Source organism: Anomaloglossus baeobatrachus, unplaced genomic scaffold, assembly GCF_048569485.1.
Source record: "Anomaloglossus baeobatrachus isolate aAnoBae1 unplaced genomic scaffold, aAnoBae1.hap1 Scaffold_4582, whole genome shotgun sequence".
NCBI classification, from domain to species: domain Eukaryota; kingdom Metazoa; phylum Chordata; class Amphibia; order Anura; family Aromobatidae; genus Anomaloglossus; species Anomaloglossus baeobatrachus.
In genome coordinates, this window is record NW_027443922.1 from 21,697 (window position 1) to 32,411 (window position 10,715).

At 55.9% G+C, this 10,715-nt stretch overlaps 1 protein-coding gene across 1 annotated transcript; it reads left to right on the forward strand.

Moving 5' to 3' along the window:
- Positions 1 to 1,587: 1,587 nt before the first annotated feature.
- Positions 1,588 to 10,117, forward strand: LOC142280571 (serine/threonine-protein phosphatase 4 catalytic subunit-like; the record flags this gene model as incomplete). The annotated part of the gene is given in 11 exon segments (XM_075332752.1): positions 1,588 to 1,819; positions 8,054 to 8,127; positions 8,130 to 8,173; positions 8,251 to 8,302; positions 8,382 to 8,426; positions 8,880 to 8,981; positions 9,406 to 9,472; positions 9,475 to 9,578; positions 9,717 to 9,826; positions 9,828 to 9,841; positions 9,924 to 10,117. Coding segments are annotated over 10 exon segments (786 nt in total), but the record flags the coding sequence as incomplete, so codon positions are not given.
- Positions 10,118 to 10,715: the final 598 nt, after the last annotated feature.

A 10,715-nucleotide genomic window follows, 5' to 3' on the forward strand; every position in this document is an offset into this window, starting at 1 on the left:
AATGGGCCCCACATAGTCCTCCATACAGAATAATGTGCCCACATAGCCCTCCATACAGAATAATGGGCCCCACATAGCCCTCCATACAGAATAATGGGCCCCACATAGCCCTCCATACAGAATAATGGGCCCCACATAGCCCTCCATACAGAATAATGGGCCCCACATAGCCCTCCATACAGAATAATGGGCCCCACATAGCCCTCCATACAGAATAATGAGCCACACATAGCCCTCCATACAGAATAATGGGCCCCACATAGCCCTCCATACAGAATAATGGGCCCCACATAGCCCTCCATACAGAATAATGGGCCCCACATAGCCCTCCATACAGAATAATGTGCCCCACATAGCCCTCCATACAGAATAATGGACCTCACATAGCCCTCCATACAGAATAATGGCCCCACATAGCCCTCCATACAGAATAATGGGCCCCACATAGCCCTCCATACAGAATAATGGGCCCCACATAGCCCTCCATACAGAATAATGTGCCCACATAGCCCTCCATACAGAATAATGGGCCCCACATAGCCCTCCATACAGAATAATGTGCCCACATAGCCCTCCATACAGAATAATGTGCCCACATAGCCCTCCATACAGAATAATGGGCCCCACATAGCCCTCCATACAGAATAATGGGCCCACATAGCCCTCCATACAGAATAATGGGCCCCACATAGCCCTCCATACAGAATAATGGACCTCACATAGCCCTCCATACAGAATAATGGCCCCACATAGCCCTCCATACAGAATAATGGGCCCCACATAGCCCTCCATACAGAATAATGGGCCCCACATAGCCCTCCATACAGAATAATGGGCCCCACATAGCCCCCCATACAGAATAATGGGCCCCACATAGCCCTCCATACAGAATAATGTGCCCACATAGCCCTCCATACAGAATAATGGGCCCCACATAGCCCTCCATACAGAATAATGGGCCCACATAGCCCTCCATACAGAATAATGGGCCCCACATAGCCCTCCATACAGAATAATGGGCCCACATAGCCCTCCCAGTAGACGTACTTCCCTGTCAGACCTCAGACCTCACCCCTCACCCCTCACCCCTCACCCCTCACCCCTCACCCCTCACCCAGCTTCTCTGGAGCCGGGGGAACAACCTTTATTTTATGTTTAGAAAAAGCCATTGTTATGGCTCTTTGGGTCTCATTTGTCAAAGCAAACCAATCATTGCAGGGTTCATTCATAACAACCAATCACAGCAAAGCATTCACTAATAACAACCACTCACAGCAACGCTCTCACTAATAACCAATCACAGCAGTTTTTATTCTGTAACCTCTGGAAAGAAACATGAAAGCTGCGTTGTGATTGGTTGCTATGAAGTACAGCTGGACTGTGATTGGTTGCTAAGGTACAGACATGTCCCCCCCCCCTAATTTCACACTGTGGTGGACAGACAATGTGATTCTTTCGGTGGAGGCTGATTACTAACATGTCGCACTACATGTTCCAGCTATGCTGATGAATGCTGCTGTGACATGTGGCGCCATCAGTACGACAGGCTATGAGGCCTTCCTGTCAGCGTCGCGAGGCCTATGTGTGTATGATTGTCGCGGGTGTCAATAAAGCTTCTGGATTCAACAGTGACGATTTCCCGCCTTATGCGCGTCACGGCCGGTTGCCAGGCAGGGCTGTAGGAGGGGGAGGAGCCGGTGACGCGGGGGTTTCGTCATCTTGTCGCGGGGCTTCGCTCTCGGTGTGTGGAGGAGGAAGCGGGAGACACCGGAGGAGGGAAGCGCTGTCACCGCCCGAGCCACAGCGGACACAGCGGCAGGTGAGGCCGCGGCACCGGCTCCTCGTGCTCCGCTCAGAGCGACCGGTACCGCCCCGCGCCTGTGTGTGAGGGGGCGACCTCCAGAGATGTGTGTACCCCCCCTCTATGTAAGCGTGCACTGCGCCTGTGTATGGGGGGAGGACTCCCTATAGAGGTGTATACAGCTCTGCCCCTATAGATGAGTATACAGCGCCTGTGTATGGGGGGAGGACGACTCCCTATAGAGGTGTATACAGCTCTGCCCCTATAGATGTGTATACAGCGCCTGTGTATGGGGGAGGACTCCCTATAGAGGTGTATACAGCTCTGCCCCTATAGATGTGTATACAGCGCCTGTGTATGGGGGAGGGCTCCCTATAGAGGTGTATACAGCTCTGCCCCTATAGATGTGTATACAGCGCCTGTGTATGGGGGAGGACTCCCTATAGAGGTGTATACAGCTCTGCCCCTATAGATGTGTATACAGCACCTGTGTATGGGGGAGGACTCCCTATAGAGGTGTATACAGCTCTGCCCCTATAGATGAGTATACAGCGCCTGTGTATGGGGGGAGGACGACTCCCTATAGAGGTGTATACAGCTCTGCCCCTATAGATGAGTATACAGCGCCTGTGTATGGGGGGAGGACGACTCCCTATAGAGGTGTATACAGCGCTGCCCCTATAGATGTGTATACAGCGCCTGTGTATGGGGGAGGGCTCCCTATAGAGGTGTATACAGCTCTGCCCCTATAGATGAGTATACAGCGCCTGTGTATGGGGGAGGGCTCCCTATAGAGGTGTATACAGCTCTGCCCCTATAGATGAGTATACAGCGCCTGTGTATGGGGGGAGGACGACTCCCTATAGAGGTGTATACAGCGCTGCCCCTATAGATGTGTATACAGCGCCTGTGTATGGGGGAGGGCTCCCTATAGAGGTGTATACAGCTCTGCCCCTATAGATGTGTATACAGCACCTGTGTATGGGGGAGGGCTCCCTATAGAGGTGTATACAGCTCTGCCCCTATAGATGTGTATACAGCGCCTGTGTATGGGGGAGGACTCCCTATAGAGGTGTATACAGCTCTGCCCCTATAGATGTGTATACAGCGCCTGTGTATGGGGGAGGGCTCCCTATAGAGGTGTATACAGCTCTGCCCCTATAGATGTGTATACAGCACCTGTGTATGGGGGAAGGCTTCCTATAGCGGTATATAGAGCTCAGCCCCTATAAATGTGTATACAGCGCCTGTATGTGGGGGAGGTCCTCCTATAGAGGTATATAGAGCTCTTCCCCTATAGATGAGTATACAGCGCCTGTGTATGGGGGAGGGCTCCCTATAGAGGTATATAGAGCCCTCCCCCTATAGATGTGTATACAGCGCCTGTGTATGGGGGAGGGCTCCCTATAGAGGTGTATACAGCTCTGCCCCTATAGATATGTATACAGCCCCTGTGTATGGGGGAAGGCTCACTGTAGAGGTATATACAGCTCTGCCCCCATAAATGTGTATACAGCGCCTGTGTATGGGGGAGGGCTCCCTATAGAGGTGTATACAGCTCTGCCCCTATAGATATGTATACAGCCCCTGTGTATGGGGGAAGGCTCACTGTAGAGGTATATACAGCTCTGCCCCCATAAATGTGTATACAGCGCCTGTGTATGGGGGAGGGCTCCCTATAGAGGTGTATACAGCTCTGCCCCTATAGATATGTATACAGCCCCTGTGTATGGGGGAAGGCTCACTGTAGAGGTATATACAGCTCTGCCCCCATAAATGTGTATACAGCGCCTGTGTATGGGGGAGGGCTCCCTATAGAGGTGTATACAGCTCTGCCCCTATAGATATGTATACAGCCCCTGTGTATGGGGGAAGGCTCACTGTAGAGGTATATACAGCTCTGCCCCCATAAATGTGTATACAGCGCCTGTGTATGGGGGAGGGCTCCCTATAGAGGTATATACAGCTCTACCCCTATAGATGTGTCTACAGCGCCTATGTATGGGGGAGGGCTTCCTATAGAGGTATATAGAGCTATGCCCCTATAGATGTGTATACAGTGCCTGTGTATGGGGGAGGGCTCGCTATAGAGGTATATAGAGCTATGCTCCTATAGATGTGTATACAGCCCCTGTGTATGGGGGAGGGCTTCCTATAGAGATATAGAGCTATGCCCCTATAGATGTGTATACAGCGCCTGTATGTGAGGGAGTGCTCCCTATAGAGGTATATAGAGCTATGCCCCTATAGATGTGTATACAGTCCCTGTGTATGGGGGGAGGGCTCCTTATAGAGGTGTATATACAGCTCTACCCCTATAGATGTGTATACAGCGCCTGTGTATGGGGGAGGACTTCCTATAGGGGTATATAAAGCTGTGCCCCCTATAGATGAGTATGCAATGACTGTGTATGGGGGAGGGCTTCCTATAGGGGTATATGGAGCTCTACCCCTATAGATGTGTATACTGTGTGGGGGGGCTCCCTATAGAGGTATATAGAGCGCTGCCCCTATAGATGTTTATACAATGCCTTTATATGGGAGCAGGGCTCCCTATAGAGGTAAATAGAAGTGTGTACAGTGCCAGTATATGTGGGGAGGGCTCCTGTAGAGCTATATAGATTACTGCTTCTTATAGATCTCTCTGTGGGACCCGGTATAGCTCCTGTTTGTGTGGCATGAACCCTAGAGACATATTGGGGATCCCCCGTAGGTATATATATATCCTGCTTGTATATGTGGGACTTCCTATAGAGTTCTGCTCATTTATAGATGTATATGGGGAGGGCCCTCCCTCCCTCCCTAAAGATGTTACCCCTCTATATCAGTTCCTATGTGTAGCTGATCAGACGGCGCCCCTTGTATAGGATCCCTATCTCTATATAGGTGTTTTATGTACAGGATATATAGAAGGTGATTGTATACAGCTGGGTGTTGGCCTCGTAATAGACTGATGGCTGTCGAGGAAACACCCCCCATGTACTGGAGCTGTAGGGGGCTGCACGTGTATAGGTGGCAAGACAGAGTAGTTGTCGGCCCCCTACTCCTATATGCAGAGGTCTCCGGTGTGTGCAGACGTGGAGCTCTGCTATATTGTGCACACATTCCCTATAGGTCCGGGGTGCAGTATACGGAGCTGGGGAGCAGATGGTCGACCCTCGTTATGCAGGGCCCTGTATGGAGACAATGGCCGCTGTGGAGTCGCCCTTTTAATGTGGTTCCCTGCAGCCCTCGTGTATCAGTGCTGCCCCCACAGCAGTGTATGGTGGGGTCATATATATACCATATGAGTGATGTGTGCGCTCTCCTCCTGTGTCCGGGATGTGCTGCGTGGCTCCTGATTGCTGCACTTTGATCCTTGTGACAGCGGCTTGTGCCGGCCGAGGAGCGGAGCGCCAGGGTCTGATTATTGGGGTTCTGCATGGGATTACGCAGTCACCTGGTTTGCTCCCGTGTGCAGCTGCTCGGCCCGTGTGTCAGTCTGTGCTGCTATCATTCTGTTCCTGGACCCGTGCTGCGCTGTGCTGTGCTGCTTATCATTCTGTTCCTGGATCCGTGCTGCGCTGCTATCATTCTGTTCCTGACCTGTGCTGTGCTGCTATCATTCTGTTCCTGGACCCGTAGTGCGCTGTGCTTCTATCATTCTGTTCTGGACCCTGTGCTGTGCTGCTATCATTCTGTTCCTGGACCTGTGCTGTGCTGCTATCATTCTGTTCCTGGACCCGTGCTGCGCTGTGCTGTGCTGCTATCATTCTGTTCCTGGACCTGTAGTGCGCTGTGCTTCTATCATTTCTGTTCCTGGACCCGTAGTGCGCTGTGCTGTGCTGCTATCATTCTGTTCCTGGACCCGTAGTGCGCTGTGCTGTGCTGCTATCATTCTGTTCCTGGACCCGTAGTGCGCTGTGCTGTGCTGCTATCATTCTGTTCCTGACCCGTAGTGCGCTGTGCTGTGCTGCTATCATTCTGTTCCTGGACCCGTAGTGCGCTGTGCTGTGCTGCTATCATTCTGTTCCTGGACCCGTAGTGCGCTGTGCTGTGCTGCTATCATTCTGTTCTGGACCTGTAGTGCGCTGTGCTTCTATCATTCTGTTCCTGGACCTGTGCTGTGCTGCTTATCATTCTGTTCCTGGACCTGTGCTGTGCTGCTATCATTCTGTTCCTGGACCCGTAGTGCGCTGTGCTGTGCTGCAATCATTCTGTTCCCTGGACCTGTGCTGCGCTGTGCTGTGCTGCTATCATTCTGTTCCTGGACCTGTGCTGTGCTTCTATCATTCTGTTCCTGGACCTGTGCTGTGCTGCTATCATTCTGTTCCTGGACCTGTAGTGCGCTGTGCTGTGCTGCTATCATTCTGTTCCTGGACCTGTGCTGTGCTGCTATCATTCTGTTCCTGGGACCCGTAGTGCGCTGTGCTGTGCTTGCTATCATTCTGTTCCTGGACCTGTAGTGGCGCTGTGCTTCTATCATTCTGTTCCTGGACCTGTGCTGTGCTGCTTATCATTCTGTTCCTGGACCTGTGCTGTGCTGCTTATCATTCTGTTCCTGGACCTGTGCTGTGCTGCTATCATTCTGTTCCTGGACCCGTAGTGCGCTGTGCTGTGCTGCTATCATTCTGTTCCTGGACCTGTGCTGCGCTGCGCTGTGCTGTGCTGCTATCATTCTGTTCCTGGACCTGTGCTGTGCTGCTATCATTCTGTTCCTGGACCCGTAGTGCGCTGTGCTGTGCTGCTATCATTCTGTTCCTGGACCTGTAGTGCGCTGTGCTTCTATCATTCTGTTCCTGGACCTGTGCTGTGCTGCTTATCATTCTGTTCCTGGACCTGTGCTGTGCTGCTTATCATTCTGTTCCTGGACCTGTGCTGTGCTGCTATCATTCTGTTCCTGGACCCGTAGTGCGCTGTGCTGTGCTGCTATCATCTGTTCCTGGGACCTGTGCTGCGCTGTGCTGTGCTGCTATCATTCTGTTCCTGGACCTGTGCTGTGCTGCTATCATTCTGTTCCTGGACCCGTAGTGCGCTGTGCTGTGCTGCTATCATTCTGTTCCTGGACCTGTGCTGCGCTGTGCTGTGCTGCGCTGCTATCATTCTGTTCCTGGACCTGTGCTGTGCTGCTATCATTCTGTTCCTGGACCCGTAGTGCGCTGTGCTGTGCTGCTATCATTCTGTTCCTGGACCCGTGCTGCGCTGTGCTGTGCTGCTTATCATTCTGTTCCTGGACCCGTAGTGCGCTGTGCTGCGCTGCTATCATTCTGTTCCTGGACCTGTGCTGTGCTGCTATCATTCTGTTCCTGGACCTGTAGTGCGCTGTGCTGCTATCATTCTGTCCTGGACCCGTAGTGCGCTGTGCTGTGCTGCTATCATTCTGTCCTGGACCTGTAGTGCGCTGTGCTGTGCTGCTATCATTCTGTTCCTGGACCCGTAGTGCGCTGTGCTGTGCTGCTATCATTCTGTTCCTGGACCTGTAGTGCGCTGTGCTTCTATCATTCTGTTCCTGGACCTGTGCTGCGCTGTGCTGTGCTGCGCTGACTGTTGGAGAAGGTGTACTTTTCTTGCTGACCCGCATTGTGCAGGCGTCCTCCGCGTCTCGCCGTCCGCTGTAACCCGTTGCCGTGGAGATGAAGATTTTACACACCCAAAAAATACTTTCCTGCAGGGGATGTTGTCAGATCGCAGCTGATGAAATGAGGCGACGTCTCCCGGGCAGCGCGGACTTCCTCGTGTTGCGTCGTCCCTTTAAGAAAGGCGGGGTTTGTTCTGCGTTAGTGGGGGGCTAAATCGATCCCCCACATAAAGTAATGTAGAGGAGAGAGGCAGATTCCAGTCCTCAGCGCTCATCTAGGGTTCCCCAATGACAGATGATGGGGTAGGACCTCCATATTGTAGTCACATGGACTGCCTGCCAGGAGGAGCTGATAGAGGGACGGCGGGCCCATTTGTCTGACTGTGGAAGCATGTATTGCCGGACCCCCTCCCCCAGTTCTGTGCGCTGGTGCTGCGTACCCTGCCGTGCTGTGGATTAGTCCGGCCGCCATGTGACGGCTTATGTGCCCGAGAGCAGACGGTGGCAGCAGCGATTATCCGGGGACTTACCGCTCCTCACACGTTTGCTGCCAGTCCAAGGAGACGCACGTGGGTCACTGCTAGTAGCCGCCCATGCTTCCGTCCCTACGACAACACTTCTTCGCTCGGGGCTTGTTTATGGCATAGTCCTCGGTGATGAGTTCTGCTGACCTCTTCTCCCCTCTTCCCCCGCAGACGCTCGGTAAGGAGAAGCCATGACGGAGATCAGTGACCTCGACCGGCAGATTGAGCAGCTGAGACGCTGTGAGGGCTCATCAAGGAAGCGAGAGTCAAAGCCCTTTGTGCCAAGGCGCGGTGAGTGCGGGCATAGCCGCGGGCGGAGGACAGCGTCCGGCACGTGCCGCGCCCCGGTAACATCTCTTCTCTTACAGGGAGATCCTGGTGGAGGAGAGCAACGTGCAGCGGGTGGACTCCCCCGTCACGGTAAGGAGCGTTGTCATGTGCGCGCCAGCGTGCGGTGCGTGGAGCCGGTACTGACCGCCGACATATTGTGTGCCCTCAGGTCTGCGGCGACATCCACGGCCAGTTCTACGACCTGAAGGAAGCTGTTCAGGGTGAGTGTCGCGGAGGTGCGGCCCCTGTGGTGTGCCCGGGCAGGCGGAGGTGCGGCCCCTGTGTGTGCCCGGGCAGGCGGAGGTGCGGCCCCTGAGGTGTGCCCGGGCAGGCGGAGGTGCGGCCCCTGTGTGTGCCCGGGCAGGCGGAGGTGCGGCCCCTGTGTGTGCCCGGGCAGGCGGGAGGTGCGGCCCCTGTGTGTGCCCGGGCAGGCGGAGGTGCGGCCCCTGTGTGTGCCCGGGCAGGCGGAGGTGCGGCCCCTGTGTGTGCCCGGGCAGGCGGAGGTGCGGCCCCTGTGTGTGCCCGGGCAGGCGGAGGTGCGGCCCCTGTGTGTGCCCGAGGCAGGCGGAGGTGCGGCCCCTGTGTGTGCCCGGGCAGGCGGAGGTGCGGCCCCTGTGTGTGCCCGGGCAGGGGCATCTCCACCTAATGTCCTGCCTTCTGCTCTCAGGTCGGGGGTGATGTTCCCGAAACAAACTACCTGTTCATGGGCGACTTCGTGGACCGCGGCTTCTACAGCGTCGAAACATTCCTCCTCCTCCTGGCACTGAAGGTGAGGGAAGGGTTAATAGGACTTGTACCCGGGAACTTCTTGACTTTTTGGCTTCTTGAGTTTTAGAAGATTGGGGGGTGCCGGAGCCTCCAGGGCTGTCTGCCCCCCTTACTTGGGGACTTACGAAGCGTCGGCGGCACAGACACCCAGACCCTGGGCTGCGGACCAGTCTGTGGCCCCCCCTGTGGCCTCTCTCGGGCCCCGGTACGTCTGTGGCCCCCTGCGGGCCTGCTGGCTCGGGCCCCCGGTACGTCTGTGGCCCCCTGCGGGCCTGCTGGCTCGGGGCCCCCGGGACGTCTGTGCCCCCCTGCGGCCTGCTGGCTCGGGCCCCCGGGACGTCTGTGCCCCCCTGCGGCCTGCTGGCTCGGGCCCCCGGACGTCTGTGTCCCCTCTCCGGTAAATGATGGCCTCCTTGTCTGCGCAGGTCCGCTACCCTGACAGGATCACACTCATCCGCGGGAACCACGAAAGCCGACAGATCACACAAGTGTACGCTTCTACGACGAGTGTCTGCGCAAGTATGGCTCGGTGACCGTGTGGCGGTACTGCACGGAGATCTTCGACTATCTCAGCCTGTCGGCCATTATTGATGGCAAGGTAAGAGCTTGGTCGGAGGGGGGGTCCCATCTAACGCTGGGTAATGCCTCCCTGCTGTAGGAGACGGCGGCTGAGACCTTGGGGGGGGTCCTCGCCATGTGACATCATATCCGCCATTCTCTGCTCCTCCCCCACCAGATCTTCTGCGTACACGGCGGACTCTCGCCATCAATACAGACCCTGGACCAGATCAGGACCATCGACCGCAAACAAGAAGTCCCTCACGATGGCCCCATGTGCGACTGCTGTGTCTGACCCAGAAGGTAAGTCCATTACTGGCCGTCCTGGCCCCAGAGCTCGGTGAATCGGAGCCCCCTGATGAGTCTGGTGTATTGCCCCCTGCAGATACCACCGGGTGGGGAGTCAGCCCTCGGGGAGCCGGTTATCTCTTCGGCAGTGACGTGGTGGCGCAGTTCAACGCTGCAAACAATATCGACATGATCTGCCGCGCGCACCAGCTGGTCATGGAGGGCTACAAGTGGCACTTCAACGAGACCGTCCTGACTGTGTGGTCTGCGCCAAACTACTGTTACAGGTCTGTACTGCATGGCCACTGCGGTTCACCCCCCCCTTTCCACCCATAGCGTGGACCCATTGCGGTTCACCCCCCCCCCCCCTTTCCACCCATAGCGTGGACCCATTGCGGTTCACCCCCCCCCCCCCCCCGCAAGAACCCATTGCGGTCCCCCCCCCCCTCCCCCACTGCATGGACCCATTGTGGTGTCCGTCCCCCCCCCCCCCCCTCACTGTATGGACCCATTGTGGTTCCCCCCCCCCCCCTCCCCCACTGCATGGACCCATTGTGGTGTCCGTCCCCCCCCCCCCCCCCTGTATTGGACCCATTGTGGTGTCCGTCCCCCCCCCTCCCCCTCACTGTATGGACCCAATGCGGCCCCCCCCCCTCCCCCCACTGCATGGACCCATTGCGGTTCCCCCCTCCCCCCTCACTGTATGGACCCCATTGCGGTTCTCCCCCCCCCATCACTGTATGGACCCATTGTGGTGTCCAACCCCCACCCCCCCCTCACTGTATGGACCCATTGCGGTTCCCCCACCCCCACTGCATGGACCCATTGTGGTGTTCCCCCCCCCCCCCCTCACTGTATGGACCCATTGTGGTGTCCGTCCGTCCCCCCC